Raw genomic sequence first — 25,065 nt, 5'->3', positions numbered from 1 at the left:
GCTGGATCGAGAGAGAGACCCCAATCACATTTAGGGCCTTTGCACTTGTTCTTCCTGGACAGCTCCATGCTCCTTCACTCACCTCCTTCAGATGTCTGCTCAACCATCAAGTGTCTGACCACAGTCTCTAAAACAGAACACTTCCCCATCCTCAGGTCCTCCCCATAGCCTATTCTTGGCTTATTTCATAGCAGTTTATACATTTGCTTTTTACTTGCTTAGTGCAGTCACTCCTCAATCTCTACAAAAGCAGGAATTCAGTTTACTTAGCATCCCTAGAGCCTAAATAATCTCGAGAACTTAAAATCTCAGTATGTATTTGTTGAATGAATAGAGGAATAATTTAAAGATGATGCATTTCTTATACCTCAGTTTCTTCATCACATCACAGCTATATTGAGGTATGAATTAGACACGTATATAATGTGTTTATGAGGATTGAACAAAAAAATTTATGTCAAGTGCTCAGAGAGCTGCCTGACACATAATAAACTTGCAAAAAAATTACAGCATTGGTGTTCTTTTTACTATTCTCTAGATTTAAGTCAGTTGCTAACTAGACTTAGAAGTCTCTTTACTTCTCTCAATCCCATCGCCTAAATGGACAAGCAAACACACATCTCACCAAGGTGGTGTGAATATCAACTAGGGTCATGTCTAGGAAAGCATTTTGAGATCTCCAGCATTCATAAGATGTTTTTGCTCCCTGCAAACCAGAGACCACAATGACTGCGTAAAGTTGCCTTATTTAGATAATTATAGAGTAAGAAAACATTCTTGATCAACAAGCAGTAGTCACAAGCCAACAAATATATGTATTCAATTTTTATCTACCTCTTCTTCCTTGACATCATTATTAAATTTTAATTTGTTATTTCTCCCCAAATCTATTTCTCCTCATTTTAACAATAATAAGTGTCCTTTGGATCTGCCAAAGCCTCTTGCCCCCTGCCTAAGCTAAACCTTGACCTTAGATAGAGACAGTAATGTAAAATCTCTGAAGGAAATTTTTTAGTTTCCATGAAGCCAAAGGGAATATGATATCATTTTAGAATAGCATTTGTTTGAGAGTCAGAAGATGTGGGGCATTATTTGTCTTTATCTCTCCTTGGAGATGAATTTAAATGTCTCAGTGTCTCTATCTGTAATTCAGATGACTGAATCTGCTTCTCCATATCTGGGCTTGTCAAGCATCACTGCACAATGGTATAACCTGGGGGACCTGATTAAATATTAAGATTCCTGAGCCCACAATCCAAGAATTCTGATAGAGTAGTCAGGTGAAAACCAGGACTTGTATTCGGTAAAGCAGCCCAGGCAATTCCGATGCACTACAGATGCAGACAACTTCCAGGCTTCGTGTTGACAAACACTCCGCTGTAAGATTCCATCCAGGTCTGACAATCTGTAAACATTTCATTGGCCCTAACTCTCCCTGCAGCAACATCACACTTCAAAGGAGGCAGACTCCTTTAATTGTAGTTACGACAGGGAGGCAGACTCCTTTAATTGTAGTTACGACAGGGAGGCAGACTCCTTTAATTGTAGTTACGACAGGATGACAATCTACATTCCTAGGAAGAAGCTTGTCAATCTCGTGACTGGGAACCCTAAACTGCTGCTGTTTCCAGAGAACAAACTGATGAGATTCCCAGAAACAGAGACTCTGAGGACTTCAACACTGCCAATACACCACATATTCAAGCCTTTTAAAATGGGTAACTCTCAAGTTTGAACCAGGCTGCCTGTGTATCTTGGGCCTGGCACTGTTGTCTAAGCCCTCAGGCCAAGCATAATCTCCCCTTCCTCTGACGATTGACTGGCAGCCAGCCTCTTAAATGAGCGCACACAGCCTTGTCCTTTTCTCTGCTGGCTGCCCCTGGCTGGCTACCTCTCCTTGGCAGTTAATTACGGTCCCAGCCCAGGAGCTACAGCAAAGTCCCATTGCCTGTCAGCATCCTTCCCCAGAGAGCAATGGGAATGTAGAGGGCAAACAAGTCATAAAGCACTTTTATTATAAATAAATGTGATTGTGTTTTCAAAAGGGCCAGGTTTTAAGAGAGAGAATATGAACAATGCCTAGATGTGAATTTATACTCTCAGGTTGGCTCTGAGGCTCTGATGACAAAATGACACTTCAGCTACTAGGGAATGCATAAGTTAAAAAGTGGAAACCTTTGGGGCAATGGGGCAGTATTCATCTATCCAGCAAGACAAATAATCCCACTGATGTTTACAGAACAGCCATTGTGTATAGAGCCGAATCTTAAGACCTTTGGGCTGATAATATAAACAGCTACAACGTACTGAATGTTTACTATCTGTCATGGGCTGATAAGCGCATTTCATCCTGCCAGAGTCCCAGCTGCTTCACTAGCACCTGACTGGCCTGGAGAAGGTTATAAAACCCCTCTGTGTTCTTCATTTGTCAAATGGGACAATAATAGTATCTACCTTACAAGGGTGTATGTGTGAGTGTTAATTTTTGAGCAATTAGTTTGTGTCAAGCGTGTTAAGTGCTTTCATGCCATTATCTCATTTCATCCTCATTTCCACCTGCTGAGGTGGGCATTGTTATCCCTACTTTACAGATGAGGAAACTTCCTGGCCTATAGGAGGTGCTCAAAATTACTTGTTGAATGAATTTACATGAGTTTTTTTAAACACCTTTCCCCCAAACCCTGTGGCATAAGTATTGTTATAGTACTCACTTAGGTGAGAACTCTAGACTTGGGTAGAGAAAGGATTTCCAACCATGTTTGTCTGCTTCTTGGAGCAGCACCCTGAGCCACTAAGTTGCGATATTTGCCCTGTTTGTCTCTTCTGTGGACACCATGAGACACTAATCCAATGGTTAGTGTGTATGAACATGCCAGGGGCTGCCCCAGGACTCTTTAACTCTCCCTCAGAGATAAACTATGGTTGCGTGAACAGCATAGGCACAGTGACAGAGGGAATGAATGGACAGGAGCAGGGAATAGGGTTCTCAGGGCAGAGGCAGCAGGGCAACAGGTCTGGGTTGCAAGGTTGAGAAGAATCAGCTCCAGACAGGAGCTGTCCCATTGGCACAGCCCTTCAGACTGCAAAGCATTTTCACACCAAGCTTCACAACCATCAGAGCAGGCCCGTGACAAAGACAGGGTGCAATTACTATTCTGCCTTCACTGAGGAAGAAAATGAGGTTCAAACTGTTTAACTCATTGAAGAAAATGAGGTTCAAACTGTTTAACTCATTTGCTCCCAGAGACACAGCTAGTGGAGGAGCCACGATGGGAATTCCTGTCTTCTGTAAGATGGTGGTGGTCAAGGTAATGCTCAATCTCTGATTCCATTGCCCTCTATTGCCTCTAGGGCATTCTCAGAAAATCAGCCAAATTTCTCTATCCTCGAGTGACTGTCCCCACAGCCCCCAGACACAGGTACCAAATTTGGGATGGGGTATATTTTCCTGTCTACTCCTTTAGTTCTGTTTTCAGGAAGCAAAAGTAGCTGAAAACAAGAAATTGTAAAGATAGAATCCTTTGCACTGAATTGTATAAGGTTGTATAGGATTTCCCTTGTAAGCAACCTTCCTAGAGCGACTCCTTCACATCTCCTCTCTGAGAGTTACTTTGTGCCCCTGACAATCCCTGCCAGTTTACTGTGTTCCTCCAGGAACATCCAATGCAGATAATCCAGGCCAAAGTTTATGTTAGCTTAGCTTGCCTTGATAACCTCTCAACCTTTTCCTTACCTTTGACTGAGCTGTCCAATTTTTAATCCTAGATTTCTAAGATCACTTTTAAAGCTCAAATCATCACTATCTTTCTCTTGGCAGAATTTACATTGGCATTTTGCAAAGGCTAGGCCAGAAGTAGGACAGAATAGAAAAATACAACATGAGATCTATGTAAGATAGTCATACATTCTTTTTTCTCTGTCATAGTGTAACCTTTCCTTGGTAGGATTAAACTTTCCTGATGACCTTTTTTTTCCCATAGAACCTCTAGGATAGAAGGGATTTGGAAGCCTATCATTCAGAGCCCTACCGAGCGCTCCCCCCTTCACCCTGCCCCACCCTGCACCATTCTTTATCACTCTTTAGGCCCACATGCACCCCAAGTGTCTTCCACATCAAGATTAGATGCTGCCAATGCCAGAGAACACAATACATACTGAAGAAACTCAGTTTTATCTTTGAACATCTCTTTCTGTTGGAAAAACAGTTACCATCTTAATAATGTAATATAGTAATGTTAGTCTTATCAAGATGATATGGAGACTTTTATATTTATGTTGCTAGTATTACTATAATAGTGTATAATATAATATTACTATATACACAATATTTATTAAAATTAATATTGTAATATCCACCATGTATTAATAGTTATTAATCTCTTATGTGTCCCAGCTTTTCCACAGGGCTTTTGATCCATTGCCTATGTCAATCATCACAATAGCCATATGAGAATGATATCGACAACCCCAGTTTACAGATGAGAAAATTGAGGCTGACAGAGGTGAAGCAAGGTTTCAGGTACAGACACAAGGTGTCCAAGGCTTCAGAGCAAACAAGGAGGTGTAGGATCTGACCTGGAGCCAGCTCCTGGCCCGCAATGTATTTTAGTGAGTCTTGTTTACATTATTCTTATGTAAAGACTGTTTCTCACTTTTCTCATCACCAATTGTGATGAAACAAAGACTTCCTACATCACAGAGCTGCCCAGGAGGTTAAATGTACTGATGTGTGTAAAGCCTATTTAGAAAGGTGCCTAACTCATATTAAACCCTCAATAAATGCTAACTATTATATGGTTGAGCTGAAATTTTTCTCCGTAAAACATATCCATGTATCAAAATTGGTTTCTTTATTCTACTAAATAATTTTCTTCATTTCAAAGTATCATCATCTTTATAATTTCATTGTTACTCAGGAATGGTTCATCATTTTGTATATTCATTTTAAGAATTATATTACGATATTTAAATCTATATCCTTAGTGGTACCATCTGCACTGCGAATAATTTTCAGAAAGTTTTTATTGGCTTTCTTACCCCAAAATTTCAATCACATTGTTTGACTTTTCTTCAGAATAAAACACTTCTTCCAGACTTAAAAAGAAGCCATACCTAGAAATCCTGCAAAAAAAAAAAAAAAAAAGTCAGTTTTCATGACAACCAAAATAAGTAAACATAAAAAAAAGTCAAATGTTACTCAATTCATTTGAATTTTCTTTAGTTTTCATGGATTATTTTAAGGAATAGACAGTATTTGTTTTAGTTTTTGTCTTCAGTCTGGAATATATGTTTCATGCACCTGTATTTTTACTTTTTTAAAAACAATTTTCTTCATCTCCCCTTCAGACCTCATGCAAAAGCTTTGAGTTAATAATTTGGGGTAAATGACAGAATTACAGGAAGATACAATATGATGCCTCCAGAGAATTTGACATAAATAATTTTAGATCAAGGAGTATCTCCTACTATATCCAGTAATAATATTACCTTACACTTCATAGTACTTTACAGTTCAAGGTACTTTTCCATACACTATCTAGTTTAACCCTAAAAGTAACCCAGTTACAGACATTTTTAAGTGTAATCAAAAATCCTCAGAAGGATAAAGCAACTTTCTTAGTGACAGCAAATGGTGAAACAGGAATACAAACCCAGGATTTCTTACCCTTTGTCCATTTTTACTACAGTTTTTCACTGTTCTCAGAAGAATGGCTAAAAGTTTCCCTTGTTAACCACCAGCTGTTGCAGTCATGATACGGTTCCAGATGCCTAGTATAAATGCATCCTGCAGAAATTGAAGATGACTAAATTCCTATCACTTGAGCTAAAGTAACTTTCCCAAGGTCTTCTATGGAAGGCAAATTATCATAGTTTCTAAATCAGTAGAAAATAAGGCTTTTCCTTTCAAAAAATGCATTATCTAGAATAAGAATCAGCAAACTCTTTCTGTGAACAGCAAGATAGTGAATATTTTAGGTGTTGTGGGCTAGACAATCTCTGTGAAACTACTCAACTCCATTGTAGCATGAAAGCAGCCTTAAGCAATGTGTAAATGAATGGCATGGCTGTGTCCCAACAAACTTTATTTATAAAAACAGGAGCAGGATGGATTTGACTCTTGGGTGGTAGTTTGCCCACCCCAATCTAGATGATGCCCACTTCCGCTCTAGAAAGATGGAGAGTAAGATCTAGATCGTCCTTATTGAAGCACCAAGAGAAGCACCTAGCAGAGAGAAGTGAATATTCTTATATGTTAGGGTTTTGTTTTGTTGTCATTTTATACTGGGAAGGGGTTGAGGAGGGGCTGATCTGGTAACCCTGCAAGTCTGTATTCTCTAAACTGTATGACACAAAATATTATTCTTGCCTCTGGCTAGGGGCCTAGCCAGAGAGAAATAATGGCATACATCCTTTAATTCCACACATGCCACCTGGTTTCTTCTATTTTGTTCTGGGAGCCACTGGGTACACAATGATGAGGATGGCTCACTGGCAACCTTCTAAAAGTTAACAGTCTCGGGTAGGGGTAGAAGAGGAGGTGATGAGGACAGACAAGTGGGCAAAAAAAAAAAATGCAAAGAAAACTGTGAAAACCACTAGTAAGGAGGTGTTTCAAAAGTATACTGAGAAGACAAAGGCAGGAGAAATGAGCTTTATCCTGGGTGAGTAGGGTGGCATGACAGGAGAGGATGACATCTAGCCAGGCCATGAGGAATGTAAGGATCCCAAAAGGAGCTGATGGAAGCATAAGTCAGGAAGAAGAAACTGTCAGCATATGGGAATGAGATGCAGGGCATGTGCAAAAAATAATATAACCCCTCTCCTACCTACAGCACGGGACAGGTTAGGAGAAGGAGAGGGAGAAGTAGGAGTTGGAAATCCAACCAAACCTTCCTGGGAGCCTGAAAGGTGAAGCTGAGCTGTTAGATTTTATTCCACAACACAAAAGAGCCTGGGTGGTTTTGAGCAGACACATAAGTAAGACCAGAACTGAGCTTTACTAAGAGAATATCACCAGTAGCGTGGGGAAAGCTAGGCTCACCAAATGAACGTCTAAGAACTCCAGAGCAATGCTGTCCAAGAAAAATATAATGTAAACCACAAATGCAAGCCATATCTGTGATTTTTAAATTTCTTGTTAGCTGCAATTTTAAACAGTAAAAAGAAACAGAATCAGTTGTAATAATATCGTTTAGTATAATTTATCCAAAACATTATAGTTTCAATGTGTAATCAATATAAAAGTGATAAGTGAGATATTTTACATCTTTACCTCACACTAAGTCTTCAAAATCCAGAGTATATTTTATATGGAGAGAAAATCTCAGTTCAAATTTGCAGTATGGTAACTAGCGGGTGCCACATACGACAGCACAGGTCTAGAGCCTAAGAGAGAAGAGGCCTCCATGAAGGGACTATAGGTGTAAGCTGGAGGTGAGATCAGAGGATGGTTGTTTGAGGATGCCTGGCTGCTTAGTTCACCAAGTCCCCTTGTGCCCCAACCTCTTTTAGAATAACCATCATGGGAATAATTGCTGTGCCTTTAAAAATAAACTGTTCATAAAATACTATGCAAACTTAGAAAATACTGTTCTAGCCAAAGGTAGGTAAACTATTAAGGTGAGTAAAATCTCAGACACTGTATATTAGTCAGGGTTCTCCAGAGGGACAGAACGAATAGGATAGATGTATATATATAAAGGGAGGTTTATTAACGAGTATTGACTCACACGATCATAAGGTCCCACAATAGGCCATCTGCAAGCTGAGGAGCAAGGAAGCTAGTTCGAGTTCCAAAGCTGAAGAACTTGGAGCTCAATATTCAAGGGCAGGAAGCATCCAGGACAGGAGAAAGATGTAGGCTGAGAGGCTAAGCCAGTCTAGTCTTTTCACCTTCTTCTCCCTGCCTTTATTCTGGCTGCACTGGCAGCTGATTAGAATGTGCCCACCCAGACTGATGAAAACAATACTTTTCATCTTTCAATCCAATCAAGTTGACACTCAGTATTAACCATCACAGACACTTTATATTACAATGTTTACAATATGGAGTCTCAATCTTAAGATTTTTCAACTGGAGAGGTTCTCAACTATTATTTTGTGAAACCCTCCAATTTTGCAAATGGTGGAGACTCAATATCACTCAATTAGCTATTACTCCTGGGACTCCCCATTTTTCTTCCCTTTCTCTTTATTTTTATTTTTATTTATTTATTTGAGACGGAATCTCACTCTGTCTCCCAGGCTGGAGTGCAATGGTGCAATCTTGGCTCACTGCAACCTCCGCCTCCTGGGTTCAAGCGACTCTTCTGCCTCAACCTTCCCAAGTATCTGGGACTACAGGTGCCTGCCACCACACCCAGCCAATTTTTGTATTTTTAGTGGAGACAGAGTTTCACCATGTTGGCCAGGCTAGTCTCGAACTCCTGACCTCAGGTAATCCACCTGCTTCAGCCTCCCAAAGTGCTGGGATTACAGATGTGAGTCACTGCACCTGGCCCCCTTTTTCTAGATTACTCTGTGTATGTGTGTGTGTGCATGCGGGGGTTGTGTGTATGACAGAGAGAGGAGACAGAGACAGAGACAAGCAGCAGAGATGAAGTGGGGGAGGAGGACAGCAGAACAGGATCACGGAGAGGCTTTTTCAAGACACAAATATCTGGGCTCCACCCGATCTACTGAATCAGAGATTCACATCCAGATTAGATCAATAGGCAGTGCCATTGCTAATCAACAAGGAGGCCTATATTATCACCGGAAATTTAGCAAACCATGGAATAGTTTTAAACCAGAATTCCTGAGAGGTAAAAAGCTCATTTGAAATATTTCACCAAACTACTTGGAGTGTTGGCTTGCGGGGGCAGGAAGGGAGGAGGAGGAGTGAGAGTGAAAAGGGACTCAAAGAGACATTCATGGCGCATTCAGAAATAACAATGATCACTAAAGTCCTTCATCAGAGAGAGGACCCAATGATCTGCAGTTTTGTTGTTGGTGGTGGTATTTTGTGTGTGTGTGTGTGTGTGTGTGTGTGTAAAATTTGGGGATGAAACTAACCTGCCATACTAACAAAGGTAAGGTTGAGGCTATTATCAAATGTTTTCATTTTTCACCTCCTCAGCAGCAGCAGCAGCAGCAGCAGCATCCTTTCAAAAAAAAAAAGAGGGAGGGGGATGCTCAATAATATCACTTTAGGCACTAATTTATTAGGCTGATCACAGTATCAAACTGTGAGCTATTCTAAGACACACATTTATCAGTTTGGATCTAGCTAGGGTTGTGTAGTCTAAAAAGTTCTCCAGGCGATCTGCATTGCAATCTTCCCCGTAAAGGGAAAAACCATGACAGTGATACTTCCTAATATTAATGTGTATACCAGTCGCATGGGCGTTTGTTAAAATGCGCATTCTGAGTCATAGATCTGGGGCTAAGCCAGGGATTCTGTGCTTCTAGCATGCTTTCCGGGTGATACCAAGGCTGCTTGTCTGCAGACCATACATTGCATAGTAAGGCCCCAGAACATCAAATATTCATCTGAACAAAGTAATTTAAATATCCTCAGGTAATTCCGCCTTTTACACACTGTATTCCCAGCTTCAAGGCCTGTAGTTCTTTTTTCTCAGAGGGCCTGGAATTGGAAAAGAGATGAGGAATTAAGAGATCACAGCGGCCTGAGCTGCAAATCCTGCCTAGGAGCACACCTGTCCTTTGAGGCTCATTTCTCTTCATCCTTTTGCCTCTCTGTTTTTAGGTATCAAAGCTTGAAAGAGAGAAGACTCAAGAAGCGAAGAGGATTCGTGAGCTGGAGCAGCGCAAGCACACGGTGCTGGTGACAGAACTCAAAACCAAGCTCCATGAGGAGAAGATGAAGGAGCTGCAGGCTGTGAGGGAGAACCTTATCAAGCAGCACGAGCAGGAGATGTCAAGGACGGTGAAGGTGCGTGATGGAGAGATCCAGAGGCTCAAGTCTGCTCTCTGTGCTCTCCGTGATGGCAGCAGTGACAAAGTAAGGACAGCGCTCACCATTGAGGCCCGGGAGGAGGCCCGGAAACTGTTTGATGCAGAGCGTCTTAAGCTCTTACAGGAAATTGCGGACCTGAAAACGGCCAAGAAGCAGGTGGACGAGGCTCTGAGCAATATGATCCAAGCAGATAAAATCAAGGCTGGGGACCTTCGGAGTGAGCATCAGTCCCACCAAGAAGCCATCTCGAAGATCAAGTGGGAGTCGGAACGGGATATTCGGAGGCTGGTTAGTACAGTAATCCCATCAGACCCATGTAGAACCCGTCTCTTCCAGGTTTCAGAGTGCTGTGGGATTTGCTTCTTCGTGTGTTTTCTTGTCAGTGGATTGTAAACAGTGCCTGCCTTTTGTCCAGTGCTCTATCCAAGATAGCTCAGTATGTAGGTAGGTAGATCAATAGAGAGATATGCTCCGGCCAAAATTGATATTGTAAAGTGTAAGAGATTTTGGAAATCACCTTTCTCATAAAAACTGGATTCTCCAAGGACCATATATACAGAAAGTATCTCCAAGGACCATATATATGGAAAGGACTCCTGTTTCCTTAGATATTTATAAAAATATTATAAATCATGGATTCTTCTAAAGTCAGCATGTTTTTGTGGGCTTTTCCTTTACAGAGTTTTATGGTTTCTTTGTTTGTTTTTATAGAGGGTAGGAGAAGTTTCTATGACTTTCATGATGTCTGAAAACGGCAGCTACTGAGAACATCTTGAGTCTTTTTTTTTCCAAAAACCGTGACTGAAAAAAGATACAAAACTATAAAATCCCTAGTCATTTTAAACATAGATATTTTTCCCAAAGTATACAGGAGTCATTTAAAACAGGAGGCATTATAATTTTTAAATTGTCATCCCTAAGTAGGTTGTTTGCTATTTATAGTTTCTAAGACTTACCTCAGCCCCTACAGAGTTGGTCTTTCCTTCTAACATGTTTTACCAAAAACCAGATAGGCCTCTCACTATGCTTAACTATAATACAAATATAATTATCACATGAAAATTAAATGTCCTAGGTTGACCTGGTTTAATTATTTTAGACCAAAAAAATTTATGTTCATCTGCATTCAGATGTTTAGCATCTGTTACATCTTACTTTAATGTTATCACATCAACTATCACCTGTTAGAATGTACTTTATGTTTCTCTGGAAGTAAGGTTTTTTTCATGAAAAACTACACTTTTACTTTTTTGTCTTCCAGTTCTAAGCAATTACTTTCTGAGAATTCTAATTATGTTCCTTGGGTGATATCTCTAGGCTTTTAATTTTAAGTTCAAAGTGGTTACCACAGAGCATTTTTAAAAGTTAATGCTTAATTTTCTTTGTACTGCAATACAGTGTAACTGTAAAATATTGCCTTTGCCACATTTTCTGAATTATTTATGTCAACTCATTCTATTGCACTGTTTGACAATAAAGACCAAACACAGTGCAGAAATATTGGTCTCTGCCCTGCCTTTGGTTTTTGAAACGACAGTGGCTGATGAAGAATCAGGACTTCGAACTCTGGAGCTGGCAGGTAAGTATCCAATGAAAAGGCAGCTTTGCATTAAGTATTTTCATTTGTTGACGGTTTTCAATATAAAGTCTATAAGTATATCCACTTGATCTGCTAATTTTTTCCACGACTTCCTTTCACCGGCATATTGCCGAAGTAGGCATGAAATCCCTCTTAATAGCAACGTGAAGGGGAGGGGCCAAGATGGCCGAATAGAAACAGCTCAGGTCTGCAGCTCCCAGCGAGACTAACACAGAAGGCGGGTTATTTCTGTTTTTCCAATCGAGGTACCAGTTCATCTCACTGGGACGGGTTTGGCAGTGGGTGCAACCCACAGGGAATGAGCAGAAGCAGGGTGGGGTGTCGCTTCATGTGGGAAGTGCATGCAGCCAGGGGACCTCCTTCCCCCAGCAAAGGGAAGCAGTGAGAGACTGTGCTACCTGCCAAAGGTACTACGCTTTTCCCATGGATATTTGCGATCCACGGATCAGCACATTCCCTCATGAGCCTACACCACCAGGGCCCTGGGTTTCAAGCACACATCTGGGCAGCTGTTTGAGCAGGCACTGAGCTGCAGGATTTTCTTTTTTTCATACTCCAGTGGCGCCTGGAACTCCAATGAGTCAGGACCACCGTCCAATCTCCTGGAAAGGGGGCTGAAGCCAGGGAGCCAAGCAGTCTCACACAGCGGGTCCCAGTCCCACTCCCATGCTCCCATGGAACCCAGCAAGCTAAGAAACACTGGCTTGAAATTCTCACTGCCAGCACAGCAGTCCAGAGTCAGCCTGGGATGATCGAGTTTGGTCGGGGGAGGAGTGACCATCATTACTATGGCTTTAGTTGGCAGTTTTCCCCTGACAGTGCTAACGAGACTGAGAGTTTTTTTGGACTGGGTGGAATTCACCAGAGCGGCTGTGACCAGACTGCTTCTCTAGAGTCCTCCCCAGTAGGCAAGGTCTGTCTGCAGGAAATCCAGCAGCTCCATTCAGGGGCTTACAGACAGGACAGTCATCTCCCTGGAACAAGGCACTTGAGGGGAAGGGCGGCTGTGGTAGCAGCTTTGGCGGATTTAATCTTTCCTGCCTGCCGGCTCTGAAGAGAGTGGCTGATCCTGACAGGGGAGATTCTCCCAGCACAGCGCACCAGCTCTGCTAAGGGACAGTCTGCCTCCTCAAGTGGGTTCCTGACCCCTGTGCCTCCTGACTGGGAGAGACATCGCAGCAGGGGCCGACAGACACCTCACACAAGAGAGCTCTGGCTGGCATCAGGCCAGTCCCCCTCTAAGATGAAGCTTCCAGAGGAAGGAGCAGGCAGCAATCTTTGCTGTTCTGCAGTCTCTCCACTGGTGGAACCTAGGCAGTAAGGGTCTGGAGTGGACCTCCAGCAAACTCCAGCAGACCTGAAGAAAAAAGGCCTGTTTGAAGAAAAACAAATAACAACAAACAAAACTAAAAAAGCAACAACATCAACAAAAAGACCCTCCCACAGAAACCCCATCCAAATGTCATCAGCCTCAAAGATCAAAAGTAGAGAAATCCACAAAGATGAGAAAAAAACAGTGCAAAAACACTGAAAATTCCAAAAGCCAGAATTCCTCTTCTCCTCCAAATGATCACAACAACCATCCAGCAAAGGCACAGAACTGGATGGAGGATGAGATGGACAAGTTTACAGAAGTAAATTTCAGAAGGTCAGCAAATAACAAACACCTGTGAGCTAGAGGAGCATGTTCTAACCCAATGCAAGGAAGCTAAGAACCTTGATAAAAGGTTACAGGAACTGCTAACTAGAATAACCAGTTTCGAGAGAAACATAAATGACCTGGTGGAGTTGAAGAACACAGCACAAGAACTTCGTGAAGCATACACAAGTATGGATAGCCAAATTGACCAAGCAGACGAAAGAATGTCAGAGTTTGAAAACCGTCTTGCTGAAATAAGGTATGCAGACAAGATTAGAGGAAAAAAAAAGGAATGAACAAAGCCTCCAAGAAATATGGGGCTATGTTAAAAGACTGAACCCACAATTGACTGCAATACCTGAAAGACATGGGGAGAATGGAACCAAGTTGGAAAACACACTTGAGGATATTATCCAGGAGAACTTCTCCAACCTAGCAAGACAGGCCAACATTCAAATTCAGGAAATACAGAGAACACCACTAAGATCCTCCATGAGAAGATCAACACCAAGACACATAATCATTAGATTCTCCAAGGTTAAAATGAAAGAAACAATGTTAAGGGCAGCCAAGGGGAAAGGCCAGGTCACCTACAAAGGGAAGCCCGTCAGACTACCAGCAGATCTCTCAGCAGAAACCCTACAAGCCAGAAGAGAGTAGGGGCCAATATTCAACATTCTTAAAGAAAATAATTTTCAACCCAGAATTTCATATCCAGCCAAACTAAGCTTCATAAGTGAAGGAGAAATTAAATCATTTCCAGACAAACAAATAGTTTATCACCACCAGGCCTGCTTTGCAAGAGCTCCTGAAGGAGGCACTAAATATGGAAAGAAAAAACCAGTACTTGCCACTGCAAAAACACACCAAAATATAAAGACCAATGACACTATGAAGAAACTGCATCAACTAGTGTGCAAAATAACCAGCTAGCATCATAATGACAGGATCAAATTCACACATAACAATATTAACCTTAAATGTAAATGGGCTAAATGCCCCAATTAAAAGATACGGGCTGGCAAATTGTATAAAAATTCAAGACCCATTGGCGTGCTGTATTCAGGAGACCCATCTCATATGCAAAGACACATGTAAGCTTAAAATAAAAGGATGGAGGAAAATTTACCAAGCAAATGGGAAGCAAAAAAAAAAAAAAAACAGGGGTTGCAGTCCTAGCCTCTGATAAAACAGACTTTAAACCAGCAAAGATCAAAAAGACAAAGAAGGGCATTACATAATGGTAAAGGGATCAATTCAACAAGAAGAGCTAACTAACCTAAATATACATTCACCCAATACAGGAGCACCCAGATTCATAAAACAAGTTCTTAGAGACCTACAAAGAGACTTAGACTCCTACACAATAATAGTGGGAGACTTTAACACCCCACTGTCCATATTAGACAGATCAATGAGATAGAAAAATAACAAGAGTGTTCAGGACTTTGAACTCAGCTCTGGATCAAGTGTGCCTAGGATAACAGAACTCTCTATTCCAGGTCAACATTCAACATAATAAACATTCTTCTCATGCCGCACTTATTCTAAAATCAACCACATAATTGGAAGTAAAACACTCCTCGGCAAATGCGAAAGAAGTGAAATCACAACACACAGTCTCTCAGACCACAATGCAAACAAATTAGAACTCAGGATTAAGAAACTTAATCAAATCCACACAACTACATGCAAATCAAACAACCTGCTCCTGAATGACTACTGGGTAAATAACAAAATTAAGGCAGAAATCAGGAAGTTATTTGAAAACAATGAGAACAAATAGACAATGTACCATAATCTCTGGGACACAACTAAAGCAGCGTTTAGAGGGAAATTTGTAGCACTAAATGCCCACATCAGAAAGATGGAAGGATCTAAAATCAACACCCTAACATCACAATTAAAAGAACTAGAGAAGAAAGGGCAAACAAATACAAAAGCTAGCAGAAGACAAGAAATAACTAAGATCAGAGCAGAACTGAAGGAGATAAAGACACCAAAAAAACCCTTGAAAAAATCAATGAATCCAAGAGCTGGTTTTTTGAAAAAATTAACAAAACAGACCACTAACTAGACTCATAAAGAAGAAAAGAGCATGCCAAATAGACACAACATTCCCTTTGAAAACCAGCACAAGACAAGGATACCCTCTCTCACCACTTCTAGTCAACATAGTATTGGAAGCTCTGACCAGGGTAATCAGGCAAGAGAAAGAAATCAAGCGTATTCAAATAGGAAGAGAGGAAGTCAAATTATCTCTGTTTGCAGATGACGTGATTCTATATTTAGAAATCCCCATCATCTCAGCCCAAAACTCCTTAAGCTGATAAGCAACTTCAGCAAAGTCTCAGGATACAAAAATCAATGTGCAAAAATCACAAACATTCCTATACACCAACAATAGACAAGCAGAGAGCCGAATCATGAATAAACTCCCATTCACAGTTGCTACGAAGAGAATAAAATACCTAGGAATACAGCTTACAAGGGACATGAAGGACCTCTTCAAGGAGAACCACAAACCGTTGCTCAAGGAAATAAGAGAGGACACAAACAAGTGGAAAAACATTCCATCCTCATGGATAGGAAGATTCATCATCATGAAAATGTCCATAATGCCCAAAGTAATGTATAGATCAACACTATTCCCATCCAACTACCATTGACACTCTTCACAGAATTAAAAAAAAAAACAAAAAAAACAAAAAAAAAACTACTTTAAATTTCATATGGAACCAAAAAGAGCCTGTATAGCCAGGACAATCATAAGTAAAAAGAACAGAGCAGGAGGCATCACACTACCTGACTTCAAACTCTACTACAAGGCTACAGTAACTAAAACAAGATAGTACTGGTACCAAAACAGATATATAGACCAATGGAACAGAAGAGAGGCCTCAGAAATAACACCACACATCTACAACCACCTGATCTTTGACAAACCTGACAAAAACAAGCAGTGAGGAAAGGATTCCCTACTTAATACATGGTGCTGGGAAAACTGGCTAGACATATGCAGAAAACTGAAACTGGACCCCTTCATTACACCTTATACAAAAATCAACTCAAGATGGCTTAAAGACTTAAATGTAAAACCCCAAACCATACAGACCTTAAAAGTAAACCTAGGCAGTACCATTCAGGACATAGGCATGGGCAAAGACTTCATGATGAAAACAGCAAAAGTAATTGCAACAATTGGCAAAATTGACAAATGGGATCTATTTAAACTAAAGAGCTTCTGCACAGCAAAAGAGACTCGCATCAGAGTAAACAGACAACCTATAGAATGGGAGAACATTTTGCAATCTACCCTTCTGACAAAGGTCTAATATCCAGAATCTATAAGGAACTTAAACAAATTTACAAGAAAAAGCAAACAACCCCACCAAAAAGTGGGCAAAGTGTATGAACAGACACTTCTCAAAATAAGACATTTATGTAGCCAAGAAACAAACAAACAAAAAGCTCATCATCTCTGATTATTTGAGAAATGCAAATCAAAACCGCAATTAGATACCATCCAACACCAGTCAGAATGGCAATTATTAAAAAGTCAAGAAACAGTAGATGCTGGTGAGGCTGTGGAGAAACAGGAACACTTTTTGCACTGTTGATGGGAATGTAGATTGGTTCAACCATTGTTGAGGACAGGGTGGTGATTCCTCAGGGATCTACAACCAGAAATACCTTTTGACCCAGCAATCCCATTACTGGGTATACATCCAAAGGAATATAAATCATTCTACTAAAAGACACATGTACATGTATGTTTATTGCAGCATTATTTACAATAGCAAAGACATGGAACCAACCCAAAGGCCCATCAGTGATATAGACTGAATAAAGAAAATGTGGTACATATACACCATGGAATACTATGTAGCCACAAAAAAAGAATGAGTTCATGTCCTTTGCAGGGACATGAATGAAGCTAGAAGCCATCATCCTCAGCAAACTAACCCAGGAACAGAAAACCAAATACTGCATGTTCTCGCTTATAAGTGGGAGTTGAACAGTTGGAACACATGGACACAGGGAGGGGAACATCACACACGGGGGCCTGTCAGGTGGTGGGGGGAAGGGGAGGGCGAGCATTAGGACAAATACCTAATGTATACGGGGCTTAAAACCTAGAGGACTGGTTGATAGGTACAGCAAGTCACAATGGCACATGTATACCTATGTAACAAGCCTGTACATTCTGTACATGTATCCCAGAACTTAAAGTAAAATTAAAATTAAAAAAAGTAAAATCTGAGCCACCTGATGAGTAGTTCACAAACTGCATGAACACAGAATAACGTAGGAAACTTTTTCGATAACACAGATATACTCGTCTTCATTTTTTCCTTCTTTTTGCTCTGTGACTACCTCTACCCCGAGCTCCATTTTTGGAACCGGAAAGGAGAGAAATGGGAGTTGTCCTGCCTAGAAAATTTCCCCAGAGAATTCTGGTGTATACCCTTTCCCATCTAAGTTGGGCTTTGGTTGATTTTCAGTATTTTGAGATCAGAGTCCATGCTCATAACCACTGTGCAATAAAGCTTTCTCAATACTAATTAATATATATCCCACAGGAAACCACTTTGGGAAATGCTTAAAGTATATGAACAATCTTAAAGCCAGTACAGCATAGTACCTAACAGAATGGGCTCTATGGTTAGATGATTCCATTAAAAGTAAGGCTTCACAACTTACTAGCCATATGACTATGACCAAGTTTTCAAGCTTTCAGGTCTTCACCGATCACCTGTAAAATGATGACGACTGAACCTACTGAATAGGATTGTTATAAAATAAGGTATATTAAGCTCTGAGTATAGTACCCTGAATACAGTGAAAGATCAATAAATTTCAGCTATGATGATGGTGATGATGAGGCTGAATGTGGGCAGTAATGGGATGATTTCTCAACAAGTTTAGCAAGGTAAGTACATAAAAATCAACTAGAGCTATGTTAACTCATAAAAAGTAACTAGAGCTATGTTAACCTGCAAATAAAAGCAATGCTCCAGATGACAAGTCTGACAAATGAACATGCTTCTCAGTTAAGAAAAACACTGGTCTCAAATCTTCTATAAGGAGACAGAAACCAAAGACAATGCTATTATTCCCAGTTAACAATAATAATAATGCTATTATTCCCGGTTGATTTCTTACCCAGTTATCAGATGATATTACAATATCATGCAGAATTTAGCCCAAAGTTCTCTCAAAATTGACCTAAAATTTAAGCAAGTGACTCGAAGGCAATAGCTCACAGATATTTAAATGGAAAATACGTGACTGTAACACCATTTCTATTACAAATATTTTTTTGTGGCCTAAGAGCACACAGCAAAGAAAAATTTATACAAAATTATTTGTTTTGCATAAGGAGACACTTTCAGAAAAAGCAAAACAGCATAATGTTGTCTGTATTAAATGTCTTTTCCTTATCTCCACTTTGAATGTACACACAGAATATAGTGAAATGAGAAGAAAGGTTTCACCCAATGGCTATGCTTTCTTTAAAAATTGTTTATAGACATTCACTTCATTAGCCCTCATCCTAGGATGGCAAAAAGGTTTCATTCCAAGAGAACTCAAATCAACTGGTAGTGAATGCCTATAGCCTTTAGTAGAGAAATCCTTCTGAGGCCATGCCCAGGCTTAGCAGAAATGCATATTGGGGTCAATAAATATATCCCACACCTGTGGGAGGGAAAGTAGTGGTTAATATTGCCAGATATTTTCTATTCCTGTTAATCCCAACCATGATTTTCTCATGGTAATGGTAAAATGGTTGCTAAGAACTGGCTGCTCTGAAATACAAGTGAGGATATAAAGAGATACAACACATGAACCGTGGAAGGACCTCCCTCCAAATCCATCACCTGAATGCAAGCATGTTAGTCTTGGAAAATGACTAGGCCACTGGGAAGTCTGAAGTTTCTTCAGTTACAAATGACAAGCTATTAACAGCAGCAACAGCTATTTTGATTGAATTTGGATACCCATTTGCCTAAAGAAGAAGTGACGTCAAAAAATGTCCTAGGAAACGTTATATGGAATATTTAGTGTTCATCTTTATTAAAATGAATGGCCATTTTAAAGTTAGACTTTCCTTTGCATATCTAATTAATCCAGACTATTTCAAACAATATATTGAATCGAAACATCTTCACAGGATATACTAGAGAGAAAAAAATTACTCTCCTTGACACCTGGTTAACCCAGGATATTTCTTCACTACACAGTGTTGCCTCATCTTACTTATGAAACCAATGCACTTGTCATATCCATGATTTTTTTCTGTATCAATCAGATGAAAAAAGTTAAGCTCATACCATTGTAAAAATGTACTTCTTTACAGCATTGTTAAATAAAATGTCCTGGGTCTCATTTAATTCAGATGGATGAAATCAAAGCCAAGGACAGGATCATCTTTTCCCTGGAAAAGGAACTGGAGACCCAGACAGGCTATGTACAGAAACTCCAACTTCAGAAGGAGGCTTTGGACGAACAACTGTTTCTGGTCAAGGAGGCTGAGTGCAACATGAGCAGCCCAAAACGAGAAATTCCAGGAAGGGCAGGTGATGGTTCCGAACACTGCAGCAGTCCTGTAAGTCCTTTCTACTTGAAGTTAAGAACACATAAGTCATCTTTTATTTAGCTCCCAAGTTTCACCTTTTACTTAAGCTCTTTTCTTGTTTACTACAAAGAAATCAATCTACCTCCTACTATAAAATCAGCTAGTGTCTTGGGAACAGGGTTTTCTAAACTCATAGACGACTAAGTGGTCTGCAGTACATTAGCAGATCACATGAGACAGATTTCTTTAAATCCTTCCTAGAATTTTTCTAGCCAGGGAATACCTATCCAAACTTAAGTCTATTATGAGAAACATAAATTAGATGAAAATATTTTGCCTCTTGCCTACACTGGTAATTTTCCCTTTTGTGAACAATTGGGTTGGAAATTGATAAAGATGATTGTCATCTACAGGGGTCAAAATGTATAACTGCATAAAAGACAAAACCATGTATAATCTTCATCTGAAGACTTATTGTCTGATAGAATTTACCACTTATTTCCATGGGTTTTCATCATTTTATATGAGAAATTATTTTCAGAAGTGTGGCAATAGAAATGGGCTTATATGCAGTTGGCTATAACTCTTACACCTTTCCAATTATTTAGCTGCTATAATGATGGAAATGTATTATTTAGGAACAGAGGTGGGTTCCAAAGTACTACTTAGAACTAAGTAATGAATAATTTATGAACTGATATTCAGAACAAGTATATATATATATACACACACACATATATATGTATATAATCTTAGTAAGTGGTGCAAAGAGTACTTATTTAGGATTTAGCAGTTTCTGTAAGTTTTAGTTCTGACACTGACAGGTACCCACAATATAGAATACTTGTCAAGAGAATGGGCTCTAGAGTCAGACTCTTTGCTTCAAATCCCAAATCTGCCATTTACTGTGTGTCCTTAGGCAAACCACTTCACCATTCAGTTTCCTCATCTGTAAAATAGAAGCTATCGTGGTACCTCATAAGGCTGGTCTAAAGATTAGAAGAGATAATATGTAAAATGTTGAGCATGGTGTCTGGCACATAGCACTTAATACATATTAGTTAATGATCTTTTGACATTAGCCACAAGACCTTAAAGGAGTTATTACCTACCTGAATCTTACCTGTTCTGCTGAATCCTTTAGGGTATTATGAATGTAGGAATATAACGTGTTCAAAATTACTTTGTCAACAGTAGAGCATTATCGAAATGTAAGATGATCATGTAATTGTTGACATATGATAATAACAGTCCTATATAATTCTAAAACATGAAATTAAGCCATGAGTGCCCTGTGTAAGGTAATTCATAGCCATTCTGCCAGTAGAGAAGCCAGTTGCATTGCACAGAATATACTAGCGAGGTCTATCCTATAAACTACTGCCCTTTATACATGAAGGTAATACACCATTTTCTCACTTTGACCTTTTTCTTCAGGAGTATGAAGAAATTGACAATATTCATCCCTACCTCCTAATCTCTCCCCTCTGTGGCTATTGGTAATAGCAGGACAGCTATGTAAGCTGTGGGAAGCAAAGTGTGGCTATGACACAAGGGATGCCCTTTGAACTTTATGTAATCACAGCATGACCTTGGTCTCGTAGCACACAGCTCTGATAAGTTGATCCAACCCTCTACACTCTCCCTGCCCTGAGTCCTGGCTCCAGGGAGTATCTGCCACATGGAATTCATTTGCAATTACAACCTAGCGTGGTAGTCAACCCAAGTGGTGAATATTGAGAGTTATAAAAGGGTAAATATTATTATATTCTCTTTGGATAAGAGAAGATTTTATTCTGTCTTCAGGAGCCAGATAAGAGAACTGAGGCTATTACTTTTATGAATAATAAGTGATATTCCCAAACTTTGTGAAAAGTGTTGTTAAAGAAATCCCATTTTAATTTTTCTTTGTAGGATTTGCGAAGAAATCAAAAGAGAATAGCTGAATTGAATGCCACTATAAGAAAATTAGAAGACAGGAATACCTTGCTTGGAGATGAACGAAATGAACTGGTGAGATATACTAAAAATTTTTGTTGTTGTTAAGTATTATGTTACAGAATTACATACTATGTTATAGGTATGTACCATAGTAAAGTGTTCAAATAGTAAAGATACCATTCAATAGATATTCACAAAGTGGCACACTCAAAAAACCACCATCCAGATGAATAAATGGAAGAATACCAGCATCTCACACCCCTGCTTCTTGTGACCCCTCCCAATCAGCATCCTATTAAACTTACCACTATTCTGACTTCAATCACCGTAGATGTCTATCACCATTTAAAATTTTTTTGTAAATGAAATCATACAATCTTTTCTCCTTTTTGTCTGACTTCTTCTGCTTCTTTTACTCAGCCTTGTTTGTGAGATTTATCCATTATGTTGCATGGAGAATTCATTCATTTTCATTTCTCTATAGCATTCAAATAATATATCACAATATACTTATCCCCATTATTGTTAATGGACATGTATGTTGTTTCTTAAAACTTCTGAGCTGTTTTGAGAAAAACAGTGCTTCTACATGTTGTTTGTAAAAAAAAAAAAAATAGGCCCATTTCTGGTGGAATATACAGAGGAGTAGAATTACTGGATGTTAGAGTATGGATGTCGTCAGCATCAATAGTTACTACCAAACAGTAAGTTGTCACAACTCCCACCAATAATGAATGAAAGTGGTAGTTTCTCCATATCTTTGCCAACATACAAAGATAATTGTTAGTCATGTTGGTGGATGTAGGGCATACTCTTACATCTTACATTATGGTTTTAATTTTCCTCATTATTAAGAAGGTAGGGTAACTTTTCAAATATTTACTAGCCTTTCAGATACAATTTGCCCTTAGCCTTTTGCCCATTTTCTGTTATGCTGCCTTTACTGTTTTAGTTACTATTAGGATTTTTTAAATCACTTGTGGTACATTTGCATATAAAATATCTTGCTCTATGGCTTACATTTTTGTTTTTAATAGAGCTATTCATATAAAAGTTATTTACAGCCTTTCCTTTTTTTCAAATACATGCATTTTAGGCTGTAATTGACCCTCTAAACCTTGCTTTAGTTTAATATATTGTTATTTCATTCAAAAATTTTTCTAATGTCATGTAATGTTTCCTTTGATACATGGGTCACTTAGAAGTATATGGCTTAATTTCAAAACATTTAGAGATTTTTTAGTTATCTCTCTGGTATCAATTTCTTCCTTAATTCTACGATAGTCAGAGAATGTACTTTGTATATTTCATTCCTTCAAGACTTGTTGAGATTTGCTTTATGACCTCAGCATACAGTCAATTTTAGAAATGTTACATGTTTACATGAAAGGGAGGCATACTCTGTAATTATCAGTTACAGTTTGATTGAAGTTTGTTAATAATCTTGTTTAAAATTATCTCAATTCTTACTGATATTTTTGTCTGCTTCTTTTCCCAATAGATTTGTCTATATCCTTCTGAGTTCTTTCAGTTTTACTTTATATATATAGAACAATAATATATATTTATAATATATAATATATTAAAAATTAGGTTACTAGGTGAATATAAATTATTGTTATTAATTAATTTGTTATAAATTATAACAAATTTATAACAATTATTAATTTGTTAATGATTTGTTATTAATTTATAACAAATTAATGATTTGTTATTAATTTTTTGTGTGTATTGACCCTTTAATCATTATGCATTTTTTTCCCTCTGGTAATACTTCTTGGCTTAAAGTCATTGTTATTAGTTGAACTGTATCAGATTTTTGTTTTAGTGTTAGCCTGAATATACATGTGTATGTGTGTGTATATATATGTATTTATAACTATATAGACATACATATATGCATACATATTTACACATACGTATATAAACACACAAACACTGTTTTTCAACCTTTCTGTGTTTTATTTAAGGTGTAGCTTAAAAGGAACATTCTGTTTGGTATTGTGGGACTGTGGTTATTGATGTATGATGTGATAGAATTATAGATATTTTCTGTATGCATATCTGAATTTTCTATGAATACTATTAATAAGTAAATATAAATATTTAAAACTCACATAATTGACCTTCAGAAGAGACAGGTTAAAAAAGTGAACCTAGTAGAATAACTTATTTTCCTTTTATGTATACAATATTTAATATTAATGCTTCAGGCACTAAGGACTAAGGCATTAATGCTTCAGGACTAAGTCAGATTATTTATAAAAATGAATCCAGTTTTGGCGTTTAATATGAAATGGAGTTCTTAAATTGAGATTGAGATGGATTTGTGGAAGTGCTGCTTAAGAATCATAAGATGAGATTTTACTAATATTCATAATTAGCTAAATCTTCTACCTCAGCACTTCCCAAAATCTTAGACGCTCAAGAACGGAGTGAGTACTTTTAAACGTCTTCTCAAATATTTCTGATACAGCCCTCCTTTTTCCTTGCTCTTCTCCCAATACATATTCACATTCAGAATCATTAGTAAGAAAAGAATAAGCTAATCATGAGAAGCTGAAAATGAAAATCTATTATGTATAGGATAATCATGAAATATACAAAAAGGAGAATTTTAAGAGTAAAGGGGAGGACTATTAGCAATCCCCTCAAGACAATTTTCATAAACTTAGACCAGTGGTTCCCAACTACAGGCGATCTTGACAGTATCTGATGTTTTTGATAGTCACAATTAGCAGAGTGTTACTGGCATCAAGCAAGCAGAGGCCAGGGATGCTGCTAAACATCCTCCAATGCACAGGCCACCTCACATCAAAAAAAGTCTGGCTCAACATGTCACGGATGCTAAGACTGAGAAACCCTGCTTTAGACTAACCAAGCAAAAGAGCGTATGCTCACTCTTAATTACGGGTGGATAACAATACAATCATACTTTACTAAGCTTGGGGAGAATTCGACATCCTTACACAAACATCCATAGAGTTTCAAACTTACGTGTGGTTTTTTCCTCAATAAAATTTCTTTTAAACTAACAACCGTAGTGCGAGTCAGGAGATTTCAACAAGGTCTCTGGAAGAACGATCTTTGGCGATAACCAGGCTTGGATTCAGGTCCTGGCCGCATTACTTAGTGACCGTGTGGTCTGAGTGAGCTCCTTTATCTCTGAGCTAATGGAGGTCATTCCAGGTGCAGGGATTGCAGCTGAGCATGGTGGAGTAACAGGTGAGGGTAGCGAAAGAAAATAAGGAGAGCAGGTCCTCCCGAGCATTTCCAAAACCAGTCTCTTCAGTACTTTCCTTAGGACAGTGGATTGATAGGAGGTCATGAAGGCTGTGATGAAAAGC

The 25,065-nt window shown here is 38.9% G+C and overlaps 1 protein-coding gene across 15 annotated transcripts in view; it reads left to right on the top strand.

The window, feature by feature from the left end:
• The window catches only part of JAKMIP2 (janus kinase and microtubule interacting protein 2), a 192,756-nt gene that overhangs the window by 105,802 nt on the left and 61,889 nt on the right, over nt 1-25,065 (top strand). For all 15 annotated transcript variants that reach the window (XR_012414232.1, XM_065546940.2, XM_065546939.2 and 12 more), the window contains 3 exons: nt 9,749-10,246; nt 19,598-19,807; nt 21,692-21,790. Coding sequence is in view for 14 of the 15 variants with exons in the window: in XM_065546940.2 (XP_065403012.1) it covers nt 9,749-10,246; nt 19,598-19,807; nt 21,692-21,790 (807 nt within the window). In the remaining variant the exon portion in view is untranslated. The remainder of the gene's footprint in view (nt 1-9,748; nt 10,247-19,597; nt 19,808-21,691; nt 21,791-25,065) is intronic.

Source organism: Macaca fascicularis, chromosome 6, assembly GCF_037993035.2.
Source record: "Macaca fascicularis isolate 582-1 chromosome 6, T2T-MFA8v1.1".
NCBI classification, from domain to species: domain Eukaryota; kingdom Metazoa; phylum Chordata; class Mammalia; order Primates; family Cercopithecidae; genus Macaca; species Macaca fascicularis.
This window is presented reverse-complemented; position numbering and strand designations above follow the sequence as displayed.